Genomic DNA, 27,547 nt, shown 5'->3' on the forward strand with positions numbered 1-27,547 from the left:
CATAAACAACTAGAAAACAAAACATATGCAACTAATGTTTTCAGAAATCATACAACAGCTGGCACAGGACTATGATCCCCTCGAAAAGGAAAACAATGAGGTGAGCCCCATCATTGCTGACCTTGCTGCTACGGAACACTTTCCACACCACAGCACAGGAAAGAGAGACTCAGAGAGTCCATCCACCACAGTGATTAAAGACACAGATCTAAGTTCAGAAACTCCAAGGCAGTGAGAATGTGCAGAGGGAAATAAGCAAACAAAATGTTCCAAAAATCTGCATTAGAGCCTCCCCTTGAGTTTTTGGATAATTACCAAACTGTGCATGTGTAAAGCCAAAATCCCACAAGACTAAGAACAAATTTTGAGGAAAGAACAATTATTAAGGAGCTATGTGAAAAACAATTCCCAGAATTTACACAGCTAGAAATTGTTCCACTTCCTTACAGGCAGAGTGAAGAGACCTTATTGAATGATGAGAACTCAACAGAGACTCCAGAAGTTAACTCAGATTAAAGATGACTTTATACCTCCCAAAAAAATCTAAAACAAGCCTTCCTGGATCAAACTAATCAGTGAGTAAACAAATTGCCTGCCAGAAAAAGTTCAATACTCTAAGAAAATAGGACAAAATGCAGCATCAAACAAGGTAAGATCCAAATGTCCAGAATTACTAGAAATTGCTACAAATAATAAGATAGAAATGTTACCCATAAACAAAAGAAAAATCCAATAGAAACAGACTTCAAAAAATGACAAAGATGATGGGATATTAGAAAAGGACATGCAAAGTTTTTAAAAACAGGCTCATATGATCAGAGAGGTAAATATAAAGCTGAACATCACAGGGGGGGAAACTGAATTATATTTAAAAGACCTAGGGGTGCCTGGGTGGCTCAATGGGTTAAAGCCTCTGCCTTCGGCTCAGGCCATGATCTCAGGGTCCTGGGATCGAGCCCCGCACTGGGCTCTCAGTGGGGAACCTGCTTCCTCTTCTCTCTGCTTGCCTCTCTACCTACTTAATCTCTATCTGTCAAATAAATAAATAAAATCGTAAAAAAAAAAAAAAAAGACCTAAATGGAAAGTCTTAAGGAGAAATTTAAAAATATATGAAATGAAAAGAGAGACTGGAAGAAATCAGAGGCAGATTAGACACTGCAGAAGAAAAGTAAACTTGAAAACGTAATAAAAACTATCAGAAATGAAGCACAGAGAGAAAAGGAATGACAAAAAATTAACAGAGCCTCAATGACTTATCAGGTCAACATACACATATATATGTATTTATATATATTTATATATACTATTTAGAAATACATACAGATATAAATATGCAAAAGTACCTACATATATAAATATATACACCTATATGTATCTACATATATCTACTATTTATCTATATATATCTACTTAGAAATACATATTTATATAAATATATAATATATATAAAATACATAATATGTCTATACATGTGTGTATATATGCATTCTGTATAAATCTATAGAAATATACATACATGTATATATACATACATACATATACATACATTGATACATATATAGTTATGTATATTGTATATATATTATATATAGCTATATATTCAGAAATACATATACATCTGTATGTACAGACATATATATACACAGAAATAACACATACATAGACACATATATGGCTACATTTAAACATAAAATATAACAATATAGTATATAATATATAATATATTGTAACAATATAAGATATGTAATATATCCAATATGTTTACACTATATATTTTATTTTATACATGTTATTATATATATTAGTACTTATGTATTTGTAATATTGTATATATTCACCATTTGATAACTAGAAATACACATATCAAAGAAACTTGATAAATGCTGAATAGAATAAACAAAGGAAACAAGCCCAATGCACATGCTAAGCAAACTGCTGGAAACCAGTGATAAAGAGAACCAGAGACAAAGAAATATAGAAGACTTCTTGTCTGAAACTATGAAAACCAAAAGACAACGGAAGAAAATCTTCAAAGTATTGGGAAAACATTTTCAATCTACATTTCAATACATAGTGACATGTTTTAAAAAAGAGAATGGAGGGGGCGCCTGGGTGGCTCAGTGGGTTAAAGCCTCTGCCTTCGGCTCAGGTCATGATCCCAGGGTTCTGGGATTGAGCCCTGCATCGGACTCTCTGCTCAGCAGGGAGCCTGCTTCCTCCTCTCTCTGTGCCTGCCTCTCTGCCTACCTGTGATCTCTGTCTGTCAAATAAATAAATAAAATCTTTAAAAAAAAAAAGAGAGAATGGAAAAAAAAGAAGAGGATGGAAGACTTCTATGGACTTATAAACAATGGAAGAACTAATCACCAGAAGCCCACATAAGAACTTTAACAAGAAATGTTAAAGGAAGCTCTTAAGGTAGATAAAAAACGATACCAGATAGAAATATGGATCAAAGAAATGAAAAGCAACAGAGGGGTGCCTGAGTGGCTCAGTGAGTTATGCTTCTGCCTTCAGCTCAGGTCATGATTCCAGGGTCCTGGGATCTAGCCGCACATTGGGCTCTCTTCTCAGCAGGGAGACTGCTTCCCCCTCCTTCTCTGCCTGCTGCTCTGCCTACTTGTGATCTCTCTCTCTGTCAAATGAATAAAGTCTTAAAAAAAAAGAAAAACAATAAAAATAGTAAAATATGTAGTTAAAAATAAATGATATTTTTCACATTTTGAAATCTTTTAAAATATAATAACTGTTTAAATCAAAATTAATAACAATATATGTTAGGGATAATAATATAAGTAGAAATAAAATGTATGAAAATAGTAACAAAGAACAGGAGGGTTCAGAAATGGAAGTATATTGTATTGAGATTCTTATACTATCCATGAAATGGCATAATATAATTTAAAGGTAGACTATGGTAAGTCAAAGATGTATATCAAACTTGTAGAGTATGGATTGATAAACTTTTTCTATAAATGGCAAGGCTGTAAATATTTTAGGCTTTTTGAGTCAAACATCTGTGTTGCAACCACTAAAATCTGTCATTGTTGTATACAAACAACCATGGACAATATGCAAAGGAAAAAGCTTGGTTATGTTCCAAAAAATATTTATTTACCAGAAAATAAAGCCCAATAACAAATAACAAGGTAACAGGTAAACCGGTAGAAGCCTGACTTTTACCCATCAAACAGTATGTCAACCAGTGGCATAGGGCAGTCACTAAAAGAAAATAAGACAGAACTATGTCTAATAAGCCAATAATTGAGACAAAATGGAGTATAAAGAATGGTTAATCTAAATGAAGATAGTAAAAGAAGAAAAACCAAATGGTGAAGACATGGGTCAAATAAAAAACAAATAACAAGATGGTATATTTAAACACAACCATATTGATAATTTCAATAATTATAAGTGATCTAAAGACTCCAACTAAAGAGCAGAGATTAGTGCATTGGATTTTAAAAACCCACTTTAAATAAAAAACATAAATATATTAAAAGTAAAATAATGAGAAAAGATTTACCAGGTAAATACTAATCAAAAGAAACTAGAATGGTGCTATACTATTATCAGACAAAGTAGACTTCAGAACAAGGAATGTTACCCGGGATAAAGATGTATAATTCATAATGAAAGCAGTAATTTTAATAAAAAGCCATGAAAATTCCAAATGAGTTTATACAAATAATAACAGATCTTTAAAATGTTAAGCAAAAATTAGTATAACTGAAAGAATTTTTAAAATGCATGATTATCTTTATTAATTTCACCACTCCTAAGTAACTGATAGAATAAAATATAGTAAAAATAAAAGATCTTAAATAATACTACCAATCAACTAGACCTTCTTAACATTTATAGAAAATACACCAACATAAGCCTATTTTTGGTCATTAAAGTAACCTCAATGAGTTAATAAGGACTCAAATCAAATAAAGGATGCCCCCTGACCACAATGGAACTAAACCAATAATCAGTAAAAGGGTATCTGAAAAATGCCTAAATTTGGGGGAGTTAGCAACACAAACTAAAAAGTCACAAGAGAAATTAGAAAATCTTTTTAACTGAGTGATAACAAATACAAATACTCCAAAGCCACGGGATGTAGCTAGAAATTAAAACAATAAAAACAAAAACACCTTAGCAATAATTAAAAGAACATAAAGTATATTGAGGTTTATACTTGGAATAAAATGCACATGACATAAAATTTATCATCTTACCCATTTTTAAGTGTACAGTTTGTAGTGTTAAGTATATTCCCATTGTTGTGGCACCAATCTCCAGAAATTTTTAAACTTACAAAACTGAAACTCTATACCTAATAAACAACACCCCATTTCCTCTTTCTCCCCAGCCCCTGAGAACTACCATTTTACTTTCTGTCTCAATGAATTTGACTACTCTGGGTATCTCATGTAATTGGAAGCATATAGTAATTTTCTTTTAATGATTGCCTTATTTTACTTGATGTAATTTCTTCAAGTCTCATTCATGTGTCAAAAATTACTTCATTTAAAAAAAATCTCCTTCATTTTTAAGGTTGAATAATATTCTATTATATGCATATATCACATTTTGTTTATCCAGTCATACATGGTTACAGGGACACTGGTCTGCTTTTACTTCCTGGATATTGTGAATAATGTTGCTATGAATACACAGGAATTTTTTAAATGTTTGAAATGTTAATCAACTAAAAAGTCATGCTGAGAGAAATTAAAGAAGGTCCAAATAATTAAGAGCTAGACTATGTTCAAGGATTAGAAATCTTAAGGTTGTTAAAAATCTCAATTCTTCCCAAATCAATCTCTAGATCTTACAGTCTCAATCAAAACCACAGCGTGTGTGTGTGTGTGTGCGCGCGCGAACACGTGTGCCTGTATACATACATATATAGATATGTATATGTATACACATATGTATATACCCCCCCACACTTATTTATTTATTTATTTATTTAAGACATTGACAAGCTGACTCTAAATTATGACTGGAAACTTAGATAATCCACAATAGTCAAACAATTATTATGAAAAGAAATAACAAGTTGTGAGATTTATACAGCCTGATTTCAAGATTGCTTACAAATCCATAGTATCCAGAAGAGTGTGCTACTGGCATAAGGAGAGGCATGTAGATCAATGGAATAAAATGTAGGGTCTAGAAATAGACCTAAATTTACATGGCCAGTTTATTTCTCAATGAAAAAAAGGATAATACTTTTAAGAAATGGTGTTGGGAAAATTGAACATCTATATGACAAAAAAATTAACCTTAATCCATATTTCACACCACACATAAAATTAACTCAAAATGGATCACAGCCCTAAAACTATGGAACTTCTATAATATACAGAAAAAAAAAAAAAAAACTTGGAGACCTTGGGTTAGGCAAAATTAACTAGATAAGAAACAAAAATCATAAATCACAGAAGAAAAATCTAAACTAGAATTTGTCAAAATTAAAAGACTATTTTTTAAAATGAAGAAAATAAAAAGAAGCAAATATTTTTGAAATACATATGTAAAAGAATATCTATATTTGGAATATATAAAGACCTTTTGCAACTGAATAATAAGAAAAACAATCAGATTTTTTAAATGGTCACAGGATTTGAACAAATACTTCACCAAAAAAGATATATGAATGCAAATAAAGAGATAGAAGGATGGCCAACACCCTTAGCTTTAGTGAAATGCAAATTAAAACCTTTTGGGTGCCTTGGCATCAGGGAAATACAAATCAAAACCACAATGAGATATCACCTCACACCAGTCAGAATGGCTAAAATCAACAAGTCAGGAAATGACAGATGCTGGCGAGGATGCGGAGAAAGGGGAACCCTCCTACACTGTTGGTGGGAATGCAAGCTGGTGCAGCCACTCTGGAAAACAGCATGGAGGTTCCTCAAAATGTTGAAAATAGAACTGCCCTATGACCCAGCAATTGCACTATTGGGTATTTACCCTAAAGATACAAATGTAGTGATCCAAAGGGACACATGCACCCGAATGTTTATAGCAGCAATGTCCACAATAGCCAAACTATGGAAAGAACCTAGATGTCCATCAACAGATGAATGGATCAAGAAGATGTGGTATATATACACAATGGAATACTATGCAGCCATCAAAAGAAATGAAATCTTGCCATTTGCAACAACATGGATGGAACTAGAGCGTATCATGCTTAGCGAAATAAGTCAAGCAGAGAAAGACAACTATCATATGATCTCCCTGATATGAGGAAGTGGTGATGCAACATGGAGGCTTAAGTGGGTAGAAGAATAAATGAAACAAGATGGGATTGGGAGGGAGACAAACCATAAGTGACTCTTAATCTCACAAAACAAACTGAGGGTTGCCGGGGGGAGGGGGTTGGGGAGAAGGGGGTGGGATTATGGACATTGGGGAGGGTATGTGATTTGGTGAGTGCTGTGAAGTGTGTAAACCTGGTGATTCACAGACCTGGGGATAAAAATATATGTATATAAAAAATATATGTTTATAAAAAATAAAAAATAAAAAAAAAAAAAAAAAAAAAAAAAAAAAAAAAAAAAAACCTTTTGGGTGCCTGGATGGCTCAGTGGGTTAAAGCCTCTGCCTTCGGCTCAGGTCATGATCTCAGGGTCCTGGGATCGAGCCCCACATCAGGCTCTCTGCTCAGCGGGGAGGCTACTTCCCCCTCTCTCTCTTCCTTTCCTCTCTGTCTACTTGTGATCTCTGTCTATTAAATAAATAAATAAATAATCTTTTTAAAAAACCCCAACAACTTAACAGTCTTTATAACTGATGCCCATTAGAACGGAAATATTAAAAAGACTAACAACACTAGATATTGGTGAGGATATGAAGCAACTGGAGCTCTGCAGACTCTTCATGGCGATGTAAGATAGGAAAGCCACTTTGGAAGATAGTTTGACATCATTTAAAATTGGACATATTATAAAAATCAGCAATTCCACTTCTAGGTATTTGCCCAAGAGAAATGAAACCCTATGTCCACAAAATATCTGTATTTTCATCTGTTAGCCAATAACTGACAAAGTCTATCAATAAGTGAAGAGATAATCGAATTGTGGCACCCCCATCCATTCAATACACAGTAATAAAAGGAATGAACTATGGAGAAAGGCAGCATCATGGTTGGATCTCAAAAATCTGAGCGACAGATGCAAAAACAGGACATACTGTGTGATCTCACTTATTTGAATATCTAAAAATGTAATTTACAATAACAGAAAGCAGACCAGTATTTGTGTGGGGTGCAGCAGTAGGAGTGGGGATTATCTGGCAACGGGCAGAAGAGAAATTTCAGGAGGAGTGGAAAGACTCCTGTGTCATCTCTGTGGTTACAGAAGTACATAGAAGGTATAGAAAGGTATATTAACTTTGACAGGCAACCCTCTGAAAACTGGATCCTGGCATTTGCCCCTGGGGAAAGAGTGAAAGGTTCTGTCTAGCTGCAGCTGAATGGCAAGGCTCTGTGATCCTGTGGATTTATAATGTGAACTGCTCACCATACAGATCTCCGTTTGGGTACAATTTCTCTGAATTACGAGGTTTTGTCTGGTAATGTTACTTTTTGACTAGATTTTGACTAGAATGTTATTTAATCACCTGAGTCGTATCTGTGGAACACAAAAAACAATGAAAAAAAAAAACCTCACAGCAAGCAACCTCATAAGTTTATACACTAAATATTGTTTTATATAATAATTACTCTGCAGTTGTAATTATCATGCCTGTCATCATTATGCATAAGTTGTCAAAATAATTCTGTCTACAAGCTCAGCCTTAAAACAAGCCATTCCTCTCACTCTGCCATGACATGGTAACTTTTCTCCCCACAGCCTTGCTCTAGGCATCTCTCCCTGCTCAGACAACAGCTTTCTTAACTTCTTTTTTTTAACATATATTTTAATTTACTTGTCAGAGTGAGAGAGAGAGAGAGTGAGAGTGCGCACAAGCAGGGCAGTGGAAGGGAGAGGGACAAGCCGGCTCCCCACTGAGCAAAGAGCCCATTAGGGAACTCGATCCCAGGACCCTGGGACCATGACCTGAGCCAAAGGCAGATGCTTAAATGACTGAGCCACCCAGACATCCCACTTTCTATTTTTTTTTAAGATTTTATTTATTTATTTGATAGAAATCACAAGTAGACAGAGAGGCAGGCAGAGAGAGAGAGAGAGAGAGAGAGGGAAGCAGGCTCCCCGCTGAGCAGAGAGCCCGACTCGGGACTCGATCCCAGGACCCTGAGATCACGACCTGAGCTGAAGGCAGCAGCTTAACCCACTGAGCCACCCAGGCGCCCCAGACATCCCACTTTCTTAACTTTCATTTATTTTCTGAAATGTTGTAGCAGTACGGCATTTGTGTGGACCATTTTCATTTAACTTTGTTATCTAGGCCGTCTTTTCCCAGCTATTTTGATTTTCTTAAAGCTGAGGAAACAGACCTTAGAAAATAACTCTAGGTGCTATTCAGTGTCCTGACGCAATAAAAGTATCAATTACCTGCAAAGTTAATGGATTTTTATTGTGACCCATAACACTCTTGAGGTCAGCTGACAGTGTTGTCTCTGGGTCATATGCAACAGAGAAGCAGTTTCATGGAAAATTCTGTGCATTAGTGCACAGTCATTCCAAATTATCACAAATATTTTTCAGATGCTCTGAACAAAACAAAATCATTCTCGTTTCCTCAAATCTTGAAATAACTGCAAGAATATCTAGCATTGCTGCTGTTTGCTTCTTACATTCCATACACATGAGTAGGCTACACTTGAGGGTCAACTTCCTTTTGTCTCTCCAGCTGAGCAGCCTTTTGTCCCCATGATTCCATTTACATCGCTCTTGTAAAGACAGTTAATGACTTCCACATCGCCTCCCTTTTCTGTCCTTTTACTACCCAGTTCCTCAGTGGCTATCAAAATCTCTGACCATTCCTTGCTTCTTTGATATACTGCCCTCTCCTGGCTTTCAGGACAAAACATTCTCCTGGATTTCCACTTTCTACCCTGGCTGCTGATTCCCGGTCTTCTTTCCTAGAACTCTGTGACTCCCCGTTTCAACCGGTTTCTCTCCAGACAAAGAAGATTGGAAGCTGTAGAGTTGCTTGTATTGTAGCGTCTCCTGACACCCAACCTTGCAGACTGATTGTAAAGATACCTATTTTCTCATTTAGCCCTGCCTCCCTGCTGTTCTGTGGTGAAAACTGGGGCCATGGACACTCCTGACTTCTGCACATGTATCCCCCCCCCCCACTGTTCCAAGCACAGATTCCCCACAGTGAGTCCCTGCTCTGTGGGCTCCACTGACCTGTCCCCCACCTGAAGCTAAAGGCATCCTCTTCAGGGGCTTTCCCTACTTGACAGCCCCTGCTCAATTATTGTGGTTTAGATACACAGATATTTCTACATTTGTTAAAGACAGCACCTACATTATCTTCCTGGTGTTTGAGGGAGAGTCTTGTGAGAAAAGAAAATGGTGAAACTCCTTAACTCCACCATCTTAATTAAGGTCATCCCAAGAAAACTAGAGGTGTTAAAAAGAGATAGGAGAAGAAAGAAATAAAGAAAGAAAGAAAGAAAGAAAAAGGAGAGAAGAAAAGAGAAGAGATGAGATAGGAGAATAGCCCTAGAGACTCTTCTAATGGTTCTTTCATTAGATTCTTTGCCAAGCATCTCCACCAAAGGATGTTTAAGACTGACATTTACACAGCTTTGATCCTGTGGCTCTCCAGAGGTGCATGAACTCCAAACTCTAAAGTTTACAGTCCCTGCAACCCCACTTTGCCTTTTTGGGGCCTCCCCAGCATCAGTACTCCACTATAGCCCCTGTTGCCTTGTGCAGGGTCAGCTAAATTCCCCAGGGAGAAAAAAAAAATAAGCAAGCAAGCAAACAAACAAACAAAAAACAATGGATGTCCTTGGAAAATAGATTAATTTTTATTAAATGGATTACTAAAATTTAAATTCACCATGCCTCCCAGACATAGACTTCCATTGTGCCAAGAGTTTCAAAACCTTATAAACTTTTTCATATACTTCTTCAGTCTAAAGGGTATCACTGTAAATGGTAACTGGTATTATAATTAGGCAGGTGTCGACAAACTTTTTTCTTAAAGGGCCAGAGAGTAAATATTTTAGGCTTCTGGGCAATATCTTATGTCTATTACAATGACTCGACTCCAAAGGCAGCCATAAGCAAAAGGAGAGAGAGTGGGTGAGGCTGTGTTCCATTAAAATGGATTTACAAAAATAGTTGTCTAGCCTAAGGACCGTGGTTTGCCAGAAAATCCATGAACACTGCTCTTATTCTTGTTTTATAAAGTAAAGATCCTGCAGTGTAGTAAGATTTGACACAGGCAGTCTGATGATGTAGTCTAGCGTGGGGGTTAAGAACATGAACACAGAGACAGCCTTGAGTCAAACCTCTGCTCTAGTTTATAAGCTGCATGATTTAAGTTATTTCACCTAAATTCCTCTCCCTTCACTTCTAATACAAAAATAACAGTCATACCTAGCTCAACCTAACATGTGTTGTATAACCCTCCAGCAGAACCCCTCTACCCCATTAACACTTCTGCAGCAAGATGCACAGATACTCACACTAAGCAGTATGAATGAACATACAAAAATTGAGAATGGTTATGGTTATGGTCAGGTAATGCCAATGAATGAATGAAAGCCTTTTGTTTTCAGTTTTTAAATTTCAGAATTATGTATTTAGGATCTTTAAACTTGTGTTTATCTGTTATATCTTCTTTTAAAACTCATTGTGGGTTTTTTTTTTAAAGACTTATTTATTGGAGAGAGAGAGAGTACACACATGGCCAAGCAGGGAGAGGGGCAGAGGGAGAGTGAATCCTGAAGCAGATTCCCCACTGAGCACAGAGCCTGATGCAGGGCTCCATTCCAGGACCTGAGATCATGATATGAACCAAAACCAAGAGTTGGCCACCTAACAGACTGAGCTACCCAGGCACCCCTAAGTTCATTGTTTATGCCCTTTCATTGTCAGTCTATTGGAATCTTGATGTTTTTCTTCCTGATTTAATTGTATTGCTAAAGAGAAGCCAATTTTAATGTAACCCAATCTGCCCACATTTACTTCTGTGATTTGGGCTAACTCACAGTAAAGATGCAATCAGGGATTACTGAGCAAAGGAATGAGTTTTTCTTTTCCTCCACAGCTCTGTGAATCCTAGTCTCTCCCCGGCTGGAAAATTTCTTTCAGGGAAGAAACAAAATGAGAGACACCTTCCAGAGGTGGCCAAAAAGAGCACATGACAGGAAGTGATATTTCAGACCATTTTACCATGGAATCCTAGCGGTCTGGCTTTTCCTTACCCTTTTGACTTCCTGAAGGGTGGTATGTAGCTATTTCCCTTCATTTCCTGGAGAGTCAGAAAGTTAAGCCCTCCTACCTCTCAAGTTAAAAGACACCATTAGTAGTTTTTTGGCAGATAATGACTTTGGCTCTGCATTTAATGGATCTTCATGAAATTTTTTTTAAAAAAGATAATATTGGAGGAGAAAGAGATTACCTCCTCAGAAAACATGAAGAAAAACAGAAGGATTTCTACAGAGAGAAAAGAGTTAAGTGAATCAAGCATATTGCCAGAGCAGGTCCTGGTAGCCTGGGGGACTCGAGCAAAGTTGCCCAAGAAGGGAAAAGGCCTGCTGCCTAGAATACACCAAGCAGACCAAGCAAAGGGCCACTGGCCTGGTTCCAGGGCCCATGGGCTAGTGGGAGCACAGTCATCCACCCAAGCCCCCAGTCTCTGGAGTAAGAACTTCTCTGTCTCAGTATCTAGTATCTGACAAGATCTTCTCTGTCTCAGGGCCTATGCCAGGTGATCCTTCCAACAGAAGGAAGAAAGGTTTTCACATTCTCAGTGTCCTGCAGGAGTGATACCCATCATCGTCACAAGACTTTGTTAGGTCCTTAACGATTACCCATGTGGACACATATGTCTCTAGGTATGTGAGATAGTTGGGAGTCTTGAAGGAGCAGAGGTGGAGGAGTCCCTTATATGCATACTTCTGGGGCTGAGCTGAACTCTGAAGCAGTGTCACCCTTAACATAAATAAGTCATCCTCAGAAAGAGCTCAAGCTGCCATGTCTTCTGGGCAGTGGAATTGTTATGCAAATGGTATATACATAAAGACTTCTCATTCCCCAAAACTTGACTAGTGTTAAATAAATCTCAACTAAGTGGGGTGCCTGGGTGACTCAGTGGGTTAAGCCTCTGCCTTTGGCTCAGGTCATGATTTCAGGGTCCTGGGATCGAGCCCCACATCGGGCTCTCTGCTCAGTGGGGAGCCTGCTTCTCCCTCTCTCTCTGTCTACTTGTGATTTCTGTCAAATAAATAAATAAAAATTTCTTAAAAATCTCAACTAAGTTTATTTTTAGTATTTTTAAATTTTTCCAAATTTTATGCATAAAGTAATACTAATAACCTTGGGTACATCATGCTATTTCAGAGCTCATAATTCAAACCCATATCAAATTTATCAGTTACCGGTGAAGGTGAAATCATGCTGGAAAGAATTGGTGGCCCAGTGGAGAGGAGCACCATAGCTTTAAAGACCAGCCATCTGCTGACAACTAATGCTTTTGGATCTCCAGCCAGCCCTGTCCTCTCAACGCTGGCCTCCTAGATGCAATGCTTTATCCTATAGGATGGCTAAGGGCATTTCAATGGCAACATGTCCTGAGTTAGCTCCTATCCTCCCCTTCTAAACCAGCTTCTCTCCCTCTAAGTGGCAACTCCATTCCCAGGGAGTCATTTTCCACTGCCCTTTTTCTCTCAGAGCCCACATGCAGTCATTCAGGAGACCTGATGTGCTCTACCTTCTCACTGTGTCCCATCACTGCCTGCGTGACCTCTTGCCTGCTCCTCCTGCTTCATGCTCTGTCCTCATAGACTCAGAGGGATCCTGTGCCCACAAAGGGCAGACCACGCTGTCCCAGGCCCAAAGCCTCCAGTGGTTTTCTCACTCAGAAAAAGTCAAATCCTTGGAACGGTTCTTGGGCCTTCTGTAATTCCCCCCTCCCTGACACACATGCGCCCTGCCAACCTTCTCGTTTCCCACCTCCCCTACTCACTACCTACTATTCCTCTGCTCCAGCCTCCAGGCCTTTCTGCTGTACCCAGGCTCCTCCCTCTGCCTGGACACTCCACCTCTGATAGGTATGTGGTTCCCTCCCTCACCTCCTCTGGGGACTGGTTTAAAAGTGAAGTCCCAAGCACCCCATTGAAAATTGTAGTCTCCCTTCTTCCTTCCTAAACCCCCCATATCCCTCCTCTATGTTTCATTTCCTTCAATACTAGTTGCCTCTTCTAACACACCAGGTAATCTATCTGCTCATTAAAAAACAAAAAAGGCTATCTCCATACTATAATTCAAGCTCCACGGGGGCAGGGATTTTTGTCTGTTGTTACTGCTTTATCCCTCACACCTAGAACACTGCTGACATGTAACAGTCCCTCAGTAATAATTCTTGAATGAGGGACTGAATCACATAATTAACTTACAGCACCTCTGAAAAAAAGAGGTAGGCCCATCACAATATACATATATCATGAGAACCATCAAAAATAATTTGATTTTTATGGAAGTGCTTGTCAAAAAAACCATTAAGAAAATCTACTTAAAAGTTATTCTCGGTCAATAATTACCTCAGTAAATGACAAATTTATGAAGTAATATAATGGAAAATAGGTTTAAAAAAGTTCCCTTCCACTGACAATAAAAGAAATGCAATAATAATAATAATAACAGTAACAACAACAACAGAAGGAGGAGGAAGAGGGAAAGGTGGAGGAGGGGTAATATTCAACACTGGCAAGGTATGCAAGAAGAACTTCCAAGAAACACTCATATGAAAATGGTTGTTTCAAGTTTTCTAGAAAATTCCTTGGCCTTAAAAGAAGGTTTGGATATGTTTTTATCCAATCATTACACTTCAAATGACCGAGCCCAAGAAAACAATAGAAAAGAAGACAAATAAGTATATACAAAGACTCAAATCACAAAACTACTGAAAATAATGCAGAGTAAGTAGAACTCAAGTGCCAGTAATTGGGCAATGACTCAATCAATTTGGACACTATTCCCCAACTTCTCCCATTCTTCCCATTCCTCAAACAGGCTGCCCCTGCCTCCATCCCATCTATGTAATTCTTCTGGCTGTGATTTCTTAAAATACTGTGCTTCTTGCTTTCATATTTATAATTATATATCTATTTTTTGGCATTTTTGGTCTATTTTATCAATTAGACTATAAAACACATAAAAGCAGGGCTTCGCTGGTTTGTTCACTGCTGGAATGAACTTAATTTATCATTTCTGGCCCATCATAAGCACCCCAAATTTGTTGAATAAATGAACACAACAGAATATTATGCTGCCATTTAGTATTTTTGGAATACTGATGACCTAGGAAATGTCTACAATGTATTAATAGAAAAAAATACAAAATTCACATTTAGCATTATTTTAATTATAGAAAAATGCACAGAAAACAATCACACTGGAAGGAAAAACTCTGTAATAATAACTCTGGCTGGGTGCTAAAAATATGTTAAGTATTATTACTAACTTTGCCATATTTTTCTATCTTCAAAGTGTTTTACATTGGGGATGTATTAGGTCTATAATGATACCTAAAGCCTAGAGGGAACCTCAGGAGAAGAAGACTGGAGACAGACAACAAGTCAGTGCAGAGAGACTCAGGAGGGGACAATGGCCAGCCATGGTGGCCGGAGCAGGAAGACAGGGCTGGGAGAGGCAGCAGAGCCTTTCTGTAAGTAATTAAGGAGCAGTCCAGATTTGTGAACAGATGAAGGGTGATAGGGTCAGTGCCAGGCTGTAGGAAGATCTCTCTGGCAAACTACAACCCCCTCTCTGTTTCTGTGAATTAAGTTGTATTGAAACTCAGCTACACGCATTCGCTGATGTGCTATCTGTGGCTGTTTTTGTGTTCGGTAGTCACAACATTGACCATTATAGCCCAGAAAGCCTAAAATATTTACCATCTGACCCCTTACAGGCAAGCTCCGCTGGCCCCTGGCCTACAGGCTGTATCAAAGAAAAAAGAAACCGCAGGAGGTGAGGAGGTGGTTGCAAAGGCCACCTCTTTTTTTTTTTTTTTTTTAATATATATATTTTATTTATTTATTTGACAGACAGAGATCACAAGTAGGTAGAAAAGCAGACAGAGCAAGAGATGGGGAAGCAGGCTCCCTGCAGAGCAGAGAGCCTGATGTGGGGCTCAATCCCAGGATCCTGAGATCATGACCTGAGCTGAAGGCGGAAGCTTAACCCACTGAGCCACCCAGGCGCCCCCACAAAGGCCTCCTTTTTAAAGGTGATGTGGAGGATGACTGGTGCAGATGGACGAGTCTTGACAAGGTATCTGCATCAAGAAGCAGATGGAAGAGCAGAAAAGGGCTCGTCTCAGAAGGTGAGAGGCATTCGTAGATCAGATAGCTCCTGCCCTTTTAGAGAGTTACTATTTACAACTGCAGCTGGGAAAAGCAGTAACGGCTGGTTCACTTACCTGCAGAATCGGGGCTGTAGAGGGTGGCCGCTGCCGCGATGGGTCCCGGTGGGTGGATGGCACTCGCTGAGGACCTCTGACTCGCAATCAGGATCCTGCTTTTTGCAGATGGTAAACGGGACATTGCGCCCAATCCCAACTGGGGCTTAAGGAGCATGGCTGACCGATAGAAAGTTGGCGGAACTTCATAATGAGTATAGGAAGGAGAGCAAAATTCTTCTTTTCCGGGCCGTTCTGTAACCTATGATAAATGAGCAGAAGGTTAATCAGAGAAGTTCCCATCCCAGGACGAGTATAGAACACGGTCCGGGGACCAAGGCGCCAGCAATGGCCACTCCACACCGCTGAGTTGCTCTGCCACTGATGACTTACCTTCTCTGGGCTCCGGGGTCTTCAGCTCTAAGTTAACAATACAACCGGATGACCTCGCAGCTCTCTTCCCATTCTAAAGCATTATGAATCCACATTTCACTGGGAAAACAACTCACTGTACACGATTTTTAAATGATTGCTACAAAATCATTGCGGTTTGGCCAAGTAGTCAGTCTATAAATACATAATTTCAGTGAAGCAAGGAAATAGTTCAGCCAATGTCCATAGATTATGAAAGTCTAAGGAGCAAGGGCACAATATTTACAGTAACCTACTCTTAAGAAAAGTAGCTGAAACTTACCAATTTCTGTTAGGTCTTTACCAGGCTATTTAGGAAATAAAATATGCATTGTGAATGTGCGAGAAAAGGCTGCTTGGAAGAATAAAGCAGTTGATGGAAAAATATGTTTTCAGGCCTCTACAATTTGTTTACTAATTAAAAACGAGAGACTGTTAATCACCTCATCTGTCCTCCCTAGGAAGGTGGGGTGTCCATGAATGTTTGATAAGTTTCACTACAGTGGAAGTCCCAGGACAGAATCTTGTTGACTGCTAGAATGGTGCCTAGTACGTGAAGTTAATAAATACTTATTCAACAAAGGAATCATGTTTCCATTCTTACCTAAATTTATAATGCAACAATCCCATTACATTTCCCTATAGTTAACAGTCTGGGCTAGAACACAACCTATATGCCTTTTATATGTATGTAATTCTGTATTAACAAAGACTGTTCATATTATCAGTCTTTCTTCATATTAAAAATGAAAAAAAATGAGGCAACTAAATAATTTTTATTTCCTTTAAGTTTAAAAAAATATAGTGCCAGAAGCTATGAACGAAAAGATAAATCTGTGAACTCTGCTCTATATCCTAATACATTTCATGTGTCAAACGTTTATCCATTCAGGAACTACAAGCATTTAACAATATTCTTTAATAGGGGCTATAAAGCTTTGATCTAAGCTGCCGAAGAGAAAAACTCCTAATTTGATACTCTTTTAATGTTGAAACAGATACAAAGTTTTTTCCTAAAACCGACATTATTGAAACAAAAGATTAGACCTTTAAAGTTTTATCATAATCACAGTGTAACCCATGCACGATTGCTCTAGTAGGTAGGCTGAATTCAGGCCACAGCAAATTATATTCCTGTGAAAGACATTCTATTTCTGCTCTCTGGTAAGACTTTCACCATTCCCTGCTTACCCTCTTACTATCAACCTTTGGCTTTTCTATTGTACTTTGTTCCTCTAATTTTTTTTGTTGTAGTTTCTAAAATTCTGGTGCCACTGCTCATTGCTTCTAGTACATTCCCTCAGGAAGAAAGGATCTCTATCCCACAGATGTCAGGTTCCCAGGACTGCAATGTGCTGATGTCAGTAATTATTCAGTTCTTGGAAACTGGGGAGTAAAAAAACCATCATGCTGTGTCACTCAAAATGACCTTAATGATTTCAGCCACTTCATTGCCTGTCACTTTGTTGGGTAGTTTGTCTCTGATGAGATGTAACAAGTTCTTCATGAAGGTGAAAAGTATGCCTAATTTGTGTGTTTTTGACAAGACAAGGAAATCTACCAAAAACTTCACACTCATTTCTTTCATCTTTATTGACAGAATATAACAGGTGTCACAGCATACCTATGAATACATAGTGCTTCACCCCAAATGATTTTTTCCCTCCTTCTCTAATGGAGTATTTTTAGAGAAATAATTTTGAAAGCAAGCTAAAAGATCCTTGTAATTTCAAACTCCTAAAATCAATCAAGGTATACAAACAAGTTCTTAGCAGAACCAAGAACTTAGTTATTAGGTAGATTGAGTTCTTAGTAGATTGTCCTAGGTCATATGTGTCCTGTCCTGCTTTCAGTGTGTTCGGCTGGACTGGGCAGACACACGGTAAATGAGAAGGCTTATTTGAGAAGCCACAGAGAACCCATTGGGAGAGCTACTGGGAGAGAATTTGTGACAATCTGGCTAGGTCATGGTACGCAGATATTTGGTCAAAGATTATTCTAGATGTTTATGTTTTAAAGAAGAGATGAGCATTTTTTTTTATATATTTTTAAAAGATTTATTTATTTATTTGACAGAGAGAGAGAGAGATCATAAGCAGGCAGAGAGGCAGGCGGAGAGAGGGGGAAGCAGGCTCCCTGCTGAGCAAACAGCCCGATGTGGGGCTCAATCTCGCGATCCTGGAATTATGACCCGAGCTGAAGGCAAAGGCTTAACCCACTGAGCCACCCAGTTGCCCCGAGATGAGCATTTAAATCAGCAAGCCTTGAATAAAGCCAGTTATTCTTCATTATGTGGGTGGGTCTCACCTAATCAGCTGAATGCCTTAATGGAAAAAGACGGACCTCCCTTAAAGAAGACAGAAATCTGCCAGCAGGTGGCCTTTGAACTTGAACTGCACCTCTTCCCTACCCACCCTGCATACTTTGGACTGGCCAGCCTCCACAACTGCACAGGTCAATTCCTTCAAGTCTGGATAGATACTTACATGATACATACATATGTCCCTCTATTATGGGAGTAGGAAAGGAGATCAGCCCAATCAGACATCTGTATGTTGCAAGTAAATGACCTCACCTCTGTCCTCTCACCCCTTCCCCCCTCTTCCTTACACCAAAAATGCAAAGGGATTATTGAAGGCATCAGTAGGAAAAAATGTCCCAGAGACTTCAGGATAGGTGCAAGCAGAAAACAGTCTAAACCAGGAAGACACCTCGCCTTCCCTGAGACACATATTTTATCATCCTGCCATGAGCAGATCCAAGACAATCTTCAAACCCACTTCTGGAAGCTCTAAATGCCTGTATTATTCCTGTCGATGAAGAAAGGACACCCTCTCTTAGAAGAGCCTTTCCTGGGGCACCTGGGTGGTTCAGTGGATTAAAGCCTCTGCCTTCGGTTCAGATCATGATCCCAGGGTCCTGGGATCAAGCCCCGCATCGGGCTCTCTGCTCATTGGGAAGCCTGCTTCCTCCTCTCTCTCTCTGCCTGCCTCTCTGCCTACTTATGATCTGTCTGTCAAATAAATAAATAACAATCTTTAAAAAAAACAACAACAAAGCAATAAAAAAAGAAGAGCCTTTCCTCTGATTTCTTCATTTCTACTAATGCTAACCAGCAAGAATCCGTTAATAATGATGAAAGAGTCTGGAGCCGGTTTGGGTCTGTACTGTTAAGACTTTCTCATTTATTAAAAAGATACATGATTTCTACAATTAAAAAATACTTTCGTTGCAACTAATTAGAAATGTGTTCTTTCCCGTGAGACTGGGTGAAGCCATCCTGTGGTAAGATGGGGTTCACTGGCAGGGAGGGTGGCTTTGGAACCTCCCTGCATCAAGCCTGAACACAGGAAGGGGACCCACTGGGTTTCCTCAAGTTACAGCTCTAGGAGCAACGGCCAAGGGCCAGTCTATTGATTGAAAGAGGATTACGACAGAAATTAGGTGGATAAGGTTTTAGAAATTTGAGAAAGACTCACATTAACCAAGCTCAGAGACTGATGTATAAGAGCAGATGGAAATCTGTCCACTGCTGGTGAGAGACCATGGCCTAGGGCCAAACTCTTTACGTCCTTTGGCAAGAACATCCTCTCGCTACAGACCTCAGAACTCTGTGTGAGAAGCGCACCTAAAACAGGATAGCACACAGTCCTGAACAGCAAAATGAGCCCTTGCTGCAAAGACTGGACCCCTAGTCTCTCTAACTGGCATTCCCTCTGCAGAGATGTGTGGAGGGAAGCCTCTCCAGCAGGCCCAGAGTCAGAAGACAGTGAGTGAGCTGTGCGATTCAGAGCTGGCAGCCTGCCCCAGGGCAGAACAGACGGTCAGCTGCTGGGACACCTGGTCAGTGCTAGCCTTGGTCAAGATCAGCTGCTTTAGAATAGATTCACCTCTTTTGTTGTGCCAGAGCTGACAACTTCCACTCTGAGCTGTACATTTATAAATATGTCAATATACTCAGTCAACCTGAGGTCTAATTTTGGATTGAGACTTTCTATTTCTAAGAAGCTCTGATCAACTTTTGTTTGGACCCAACATACATGAGTTCATAATTCAGCCATTATTCAACATTTTCTGACCACATCATTATGTCAAGCGGTGTTCTAAATTCTGGGGATCCAGCAGAGAACAACAACAACAAAACAAAATAAAACAAACAAAAAACCCCAGAAAGACATCCCTCTTCTCATGGATTTTACATTCTAGCTGATGCAGCAAAACCAGGAAAAGTATATATGCCTGATGGAGATAAGCACTAAGAAGAAACTAAACCAGAGAAAGGCATCTCAGGGAAGGCAAGGTGTCTCTCCAAGGAAGTGATATTTGAACAGAGAGAAAAAGTAAAGGAGTCAGCCACTGGGATGTCTGGAAGTAAAACTCCAGGCAGAGGGAGGTGCAAAGACCCCGAGGCACCAGAGGAAGAGAGGGTGAGCGGAGGAAGGAGAAGAGGTTGGGGAGGTTAGGAGACAGACTGAGTCCATCCTAAAAGCGGAGCCAGCCTACATACTTAAGCCTGTGTTCTGAGCTGGCCTGGGCAGACCTGAAGGATGTTAGGGAGAGAAGTGATCTGACCCAGCTTTTACCTGATCACTCTGGCTGCCATGAGGAGATTGGTTCAGGAGGCAAATGTGCTTTCTGAGCTCTGAGAGGAACTCACCATTGCACACAGAAATGGGGATAGCACAGTGACAGAACTGGGTGGGCGAGAAGAGCACCTCAGCACTGCCCTTCTTTTCTGTGGCTTTAGCTGAGTTACTCAAATCCCTCCAAAACTGCTTCTTCATGTATACAACGACAAAAACTGTAATCCTAACCTCCAGAAAACCACTCTAAGGACTAGTGAAGATTGATAAAGATGAAATGTTATGTTATGTAGGCTCAAGGCATAGTAGGTACTCAACTAAATGTTAGTTATAATCATCATTTTGACTCAAAACAAAGAACCCAGGCCTAACTCAGTATTTGCTATTCACTGTGGTTTTCCCATGTACAAAAATGTGAGATTCTCCCATAAGGAAAATATTCCCCCTGAGAGGATGAAGTCAGACCAATTTGAACAATATATTTATTTTGGCCTTGTCTTCCCCTTGATCTGGCTTATAAAAGACTTATGCTGACTTGTTTAAACATGGAAGCCAATTGAAATGCACACTTATCTAACCTCTCATGTATTATGCTGAGTGGAATTCAAATGAGTCTCCTTAGATGTTAGCTACATCCCATCATGACCGTCAAGCTCTTCTGGTCAAAAATGCCCACTTGGCTACAAACTCTTCTAGTTAAGACATCCAGTTCTGTGCACGTGTGTCCATCAAAATCCGCAATTTGCCAAGAGAGGATATTCTGTTTTCACAGTTCACACTGAAAATATATAACAAACTTTACAGTGTTTGACTGAAGGGTCACATCACAATGACATTCTCTTACCTCCTGCAAAAACTTTTCACTCATTTGACTGAAATGGTGTCCTGGGGGCTTGATCCCGGACACCATCAACCCAGAACTGAAGACCCGCGGCTTTTGCAAGTCTGGCTTGTACTTCTCGTAGAGGCTGGCAGGTGGCTTCAGCTCACTGCCTGCCACCTTCTCCTCTTTGGGAAGAGGCATGGTACATGTGGGCGGAGCGTAAGGAAGCCCCACCGGGAGCAGCGAGGTGTCCACCTGGCCAAGAGCCTGAGGACTCCTCCTGATGTAGGTGATGATCTTGGGCCTCACGTGCTTGGGCTTAGGCAGAACGATGGGCTTGGGTTCTGTCCTTTCTTCTGTTTTATCACCCTGGTGGTTCTCCATCCCTTCCCGTGAGGAAGGGGTGTCCTCAGAATGTGGGAACACAGGCTCGGGGATCCCAGGGGCACAGGTGCTCTTGTCAGGCACTTTCGGGGAGGTGTCTAACAACCGCGCATTATCGGTGGGGGGCGCAGCCGCCGAGGGTGACCGGGCATCTGCACCTAATGTGCCTGAGTCCTCAACACTGCTACTAGGTGGTGGAGGCTGATGGGTCACATTCACAGTTGTCTCTGGGTGGAGGGGTGCCGAGCCACTGAGAAGAGCACCTGCTCCCCCTGGGGTACTTTCAGTTTTTGCTGCATTTTCTAGGAGGTTCCTATCTTCTGCAACAGATATAGTGGTCTCTTTGCTGTCCCCTACTTCTGAGCTGCTGCTCTGAGGGCCGAGGGGTTCAGGGACCCCCGTGTTGCTCTGTCCAATGGAAGGATGGGAAGTACAAACCGCTGTACTGTCCATGTCCCCACTGACCAGTGCGCCATCCTCACTGACGCCTGGGGGCCTGCTGTCAGGTGGCTCATAAGGAATAAAAGGTACACGCACATCACCTGCTGAAATGCCAGCAGATGCCACTTCGCCCAACTTGCTAGCTGCACCTGATGACATTTTGCCAGTGGGCTGCTTCTCAGCTCCCCAGGAAGCAGGGCCTTGTGCAGGGGTGGTCGGAAGAGAAGCCTCCTCACCTACGTGGACAGCTCTCTTGTCCTGCTCGCTGCTGCCTCTTCCCACACCAGTGTGGTGGCCACTGCCCTGGGACAGGACAAGGGCCCTGGGGACGGCCTCCTGCTGTGCTTTCCCAGTTGGCTCCTTCCTCTCGAGGGGTAACATGCTCCCTTCCTTGGGGCATCCCAGACTGGCCTGGATTGACTTGAGCTCCTGCCCAGCCTTGGGTGGGACCAATTTCAGCTCTGGCTTGAGCTCTCCCTTTCCTGGACCTAACTGTGCTTCTGGCTTACTCAAGACTCCCTTCAGGGCTGACGCTGAATCTGGCCGGGGCTCTGGAGGGGCGGAATGTGATGTGCTCCCATTGCTAACTTCTGGTCCATGCCCCCCCACCATCTGGGTCTCTGAGAGGGCAGTCTCCTTGGTTGCTGAGGTAGATGGTTTAGGATGACGTATGCTCTTTCCCTCCAAGGTGCTGTCTACTCGAAGAACAGTTGCCCCTGGAGAGGGGACAATGCACATCCTCTGCGGCCCCTCCCCGCTCCTGGGCTCAGGACGTGGGGCTTCAGGGGAGTCGAGGGGCATGGGCTGCAGACGCTGCCAGGCCACGCTCCCGCCACGCTCCCTTGTGGACCCATCCACGACCATAGCAGGGCTGCCTGCTCTTTCCAAAGAATGCCTTCGCAATTCCTCATTGTCAAGGGTCTTTGCCAACTTATCCTTAGGAGCATGGCGGGGAAGGTCAGTGTCCCTTGAGGCCAAAACCTCGGGACTGGCCTCTGCCATAACGTTCCTCCAACTTGACAGACTTGGTCCCTGAACACTGCGAGGGGTCTGTAGGATATCTGCACCTCTCTCCACTGTGTGCTCTTCATTGAGTCCTCCGTGGACAGTCGAGGAATATTTAAAGTCTTTCAGGCTGGCAGGGCCAGCCTGCGATCCTTTCCCAAAGCCCTGAATTTGGTGGAATTCCTTATTGAAATGGGTACTGTTCTCTGGCTCGCTTGAATTTGCATTTCCAATTTCATCTGCCCGGTCATGTGTCTCAGACTCATCATGAGAGGAACTGACCTCCAACATGATTTGATTGGCATTTGTATCTCCCAGACTTAGGATACTCTCATTATTATTTTTCACTCCATTTCTGTTGTCCCGCAACTGAGCATAACATGATTTCTTTGGAGCCACTGGGATGCTCATTTTCAGCCCTTCAGTGGGGGCTGCTGGCCATGCAGTCCTACTTAATGGAAAGGGGCTTCCTTCAAGCTGCTATTTGATTAACAGGAAATTGTCAAGCTGCTTGTTGCCTCCTGACAATGTCACGTTGCCATACTACTTTAATCATTTTCAGAGCGGTCTTAAAACCAAGCATTGTCTTGACATACAGGGGATGACTTATCTGTTAGGTTCCTGCCGAATGAGAGCCAATTAGTCCATACGACCTAGAGAGAAATAAAAATAAAATCGTGTTGTTGGCACTGACAAATAGAGATTCTCAAGAGAAAAAAAAACATGGAAAACACAGATTTATTCATCACTTTCATATTATTATTTCACTCACTCAGCCCATAAATTTCTCAAAAACCTTTCCGATCAGGTGCCTGCTGGCCAAATATAGGGAAATTAAAACATAAAAATGATTAATGTTAGAAATGTGTTATAAAACATATTAAATCTTAAATTCAAATTTTAAAAATCCACAGGTTCATACTGAGACTGATCGAAAAGGCTGGAGGAGAAGAAAAAGCCCTTCTTCACAGAATAATACCAACTAACATGAGAAAAACCATATAGTTAAGGGAAAAAAAATCACCATTTTGCAATCACCAAAGTAATCATTATCTTGCAACCAATGGTCGCTAAAAAACATCATGTGAAAGATTGTTGGGGAATAGGATATTCACAGAACCTTAAGGTACCATTCTCCAGATTGTTTTTATTTATTTTTGAGAGAGAGAAAGAGTGTAGGTGCATGTAAGCTGGGAGTGGGGAGAAGCAGAGGAAGTGGGAGAGAGAGAATCGGCTGCTCACCATGCAGCCCAATGCAGGGCTCAATCCTATGACCCCAAGATCATGACCTAAGCCAAAACTAAGAGTCAGACACTCAAGTGACTGAGCCATCCAGGCACCCCAAGGTTACTTTATTTCTTACAAAAAGATAATGTTATCTTTATAATGGAGAAATCTGGTAGATCCCTCCCTTAACCAAGTGATCAAGTTTAACACCCATGACGGAAACTGATCTCACGTGCTCCTGATTTTAGGTAGTTCTCAGGGCCTCACAACACCTATCTGGTATTCTTGCTATAAACATTCAACCTCAATTTAATCATGAGGAAATAATCAGGCAAATTTAAATTGATGGACATTTTACAAAATAACTGGCCTAAACCTACCTGCAAAATGCCAGTGTGTATCTGCATATAATGTGTGCTCCCTGACTGGATCTTAGATTAAAAAAAAAACACAAAAAAAGTTAGGAGTGCCTGGGTAGCTTAGTCAGTTAAACATCCAACTCTTGACTCTGGCTAAGGTCATGATCTTGGGGTGGTGAGAGCAAGTCCTGCATCGGGCTCCACACTCAGTATGGAAATCTTAAGATTCTCTGTCTTCCTCTCCTTTTGCCTTCCCCAGCCTACCCCCACTCTCTTTCCCTCTCTCTCTCTCAAAAAAAAAAAAAAATAGTTAGCAAAGGACATGATTGGGACAATTAGAGATTTAATATGTATTATATATTAGGTTAAGGTATTTGATCAGTGTTAACTTTCTTAGATGTATAACAGTATTGTGAATGTATCAGAGATCTTCTTTGACCTTGGAAGAGACATGCTTTTAAATACGACATGCCTTTAGACATGGCACATGGTAACTTACTCTCCAATGGTTCAGCAAAGAGAAAAGTGTGTGTGTGAGAGAGAGAGAGAGAGAGAGAAGGAGAGAGAATGGAACTGTGCCAAAAAATTTGCAAACTTAGGCACCCCACTCTACAAAACCTGTAACTGTTCTACAGGTTTGAAAATGTTCAAAGTAAGAATTTGCGGGAAATCTGATCCTAGCCTTCAGGGCCTGCATGATCCAGACCCTATACATCTTCCCAGTCGCACCCCCTACTACTCATTTTCTTACTCTACAGGCTACAGGTACAATGTCTTCATCCTTCACATTACCGGGCACCTCCCTTCCATTTCTTCCATACTCTCCCATCTACACAGAATGGGGACTCTTCTCCCAACATTATCTAACTCCTTTGTGGTCTTAAGTTTACAGTATGAATACCTCTTCCTCCAGGAAGCCTTCCTGACCCACTAGAACAGATTAGGTCTTTCTATGATGAACTGTCATACTTAAAAAAAAACCACAAAAACTTCTAAATGTGCTAGACACTGAAGAAAATATTGTTCAGCACCTAGCATATGCATTAGGTACTTCATATATATTTGTAGCATGAATGAATGAATATATGAATGAGTGATGAAGATCAAGGTTATTTCTGCCCTCAAAGAACTTTAAATCTAATAAGAGTATTTCAGTTTTGATCAAAGTAGATTCATGGATCATCAGTAAATCACTCAATTCAAGGCTAACATTGGTCTATGTATCACTGTAAGTGCCTTTTATTAGGCACTGAGGATGGGAGAGTTGAAAAGTAACAAGGTTCTGCTCCATCCCCAATTCCCCCAGGGGGGATTCAAATTAAAGTCTCCCATACCTTCCTCTTCATCCATAAAAACACACATGAATACATATGTACACACTACCTGGAAGATGGCTGTTATGTTTCTGCTGAATTAGGTTACATGGCAACCCACCTGTCTCCCTTCATCACTGTTGATTATGTAACTTCATCTATTCAAAAGATTACATGTGCATGCATACAAACATACATATTCATGTATATACAGACACATACATACATAGGAATGGATGCGACCCAGAGAATGACATCACAAACCCGAGAACAGGACTGAAAAATCACAATATGCAGCTCCCTCCATGCTATTCTCCAGCCCAGCCCCCTCATCTCCTAATGTGATCTTTCATTTGACACCCTACCATTGACATCCCCCAGAACCTCAGCTGATAAAGCGTTTTCTTTCATTTCTTTTGCATCTACTATATAAGCATGTACTTTTGACATAAATGAGATCATTTCCTACAAGCTGGGGTTTTGTGTGTTTTATATGCCCCCTTCTCCTCTCACCCCAAGACACATTAACATCCTGATGTGGATTTTTCTATTCTCTTTCCCACATCCGTCTAATCCTACCCAAACACACACACCCCTCCACACACGAAGGCGTTTTTGTTGCCTGCCATACTGCTCCTCTGTTCCTTTCCTGTGGCACTGTCTCCATCCTCCCTCCTCTGCCTTCATCCCTGTCTTTCACATTCCTCTTGTCTTTCTCTGGCTTCTTCCAGGCCTATCTTCAGTAAGCCAGGGGTGCCCTGGGTCCACCCCCACCACAATACAGCCCTCCAGCCTAACAAAGATGCTCATACTCTGATTGCGGCCTCAGTTCTCTGACACAGAAGGGATTCTCAGTGAACCTATCTTTATTTCTTTATTCAAGTTAAAAAGTGTTTTCCTTGAAGATACACATATCCTCTGGGCACAGATATAAAAAGCATGTAGGCGAATCAATAAGACAGCAGTTTAAAAGTATGCTCTCTGGATCAGAAAGCAGGTATCCCAGGAAGCCAGGGAGAGCAAGAAATCCCACAAACATGGGCCATCCTCAGAAAGGTAGTGTCTCTAATTCTCTGTGGGCGGAATTATAAGCATGAGACCAAGAGCCCTCAGGTTTGAATTATCAAGGCTGGGGGAAAAAAAAGAAATGAATTCTTCTCAACAATGATAAACAAAACCAGAGTATGGTACACAGCAATCCACAACGTGATTGTTAGATAATAACAAATAGGTGTCAAATCCCTGTCTTGCTAGAAAGAGCTGTATTTTAATTTTTAAGGAATTACATAATAGATACTTTTTTGTCAGTGAGCAGCAAACGTTACTGAATGGTAAGGGAATGGAAAGCTAGAACCTCCTAGGGGCCAAGTATTGTTCTCAGTTAGAATATATATTTGTAAATTTTAATTTAAATTTTAAATTATAATTTTATTTAGTCTTTA

At 40.6% G+C, this 27,547-nt stretch overlaps 1 protein-coding gene across 3 annotated transcripts in view; it reads right to left on the reverse strand.

The window, feature by feature from the left end:
• Positions 1-27,547, reverse strand: part of MTUS2 (microtubule associated scaffold protein 2) — a 585,660-nt gene that overhangs the window by 358,835 nt on the left and 199,278 nt on the right. For all 3 annotated transcript variants that reach the window (XM_059143942.1, XM_059143941.1, XM_059143943.1), the window contains exons 3-4: positions 21,398-23,859; positions 15,581-15,821 (exon numbers count right to left, since the gene is read on the reverse strand). In XM_059143942.1, the coding sequence (XP_058999925.1) occupies positions 15,581-15,821; positions 21,398-23,617 (2,461 nt within the window). In that variant the 5' untranslated portion in view covers positions 23,618-23,859. The remainder of the gene's footprint in view (positions 1-15,580; positions 15,822-21,397; positions 23,860-27,547) is intronic.

The sequence above is a fragment of the Mustela lutreola genome, chromosome 13 (genome assembly GCF_030435805.1).
Source record: "Mustela lutreola isolate mMusLut2 chromosome 13, mMusLut2.pri, whole genome shotgun sequence".
Taxonomy (NCBI): domain Eukaryota; kingdom Metazoa; phylum Chordata; class Mammalia; order Carnivora; family Mustelidae; genus Mustela; species Mustela lutreola.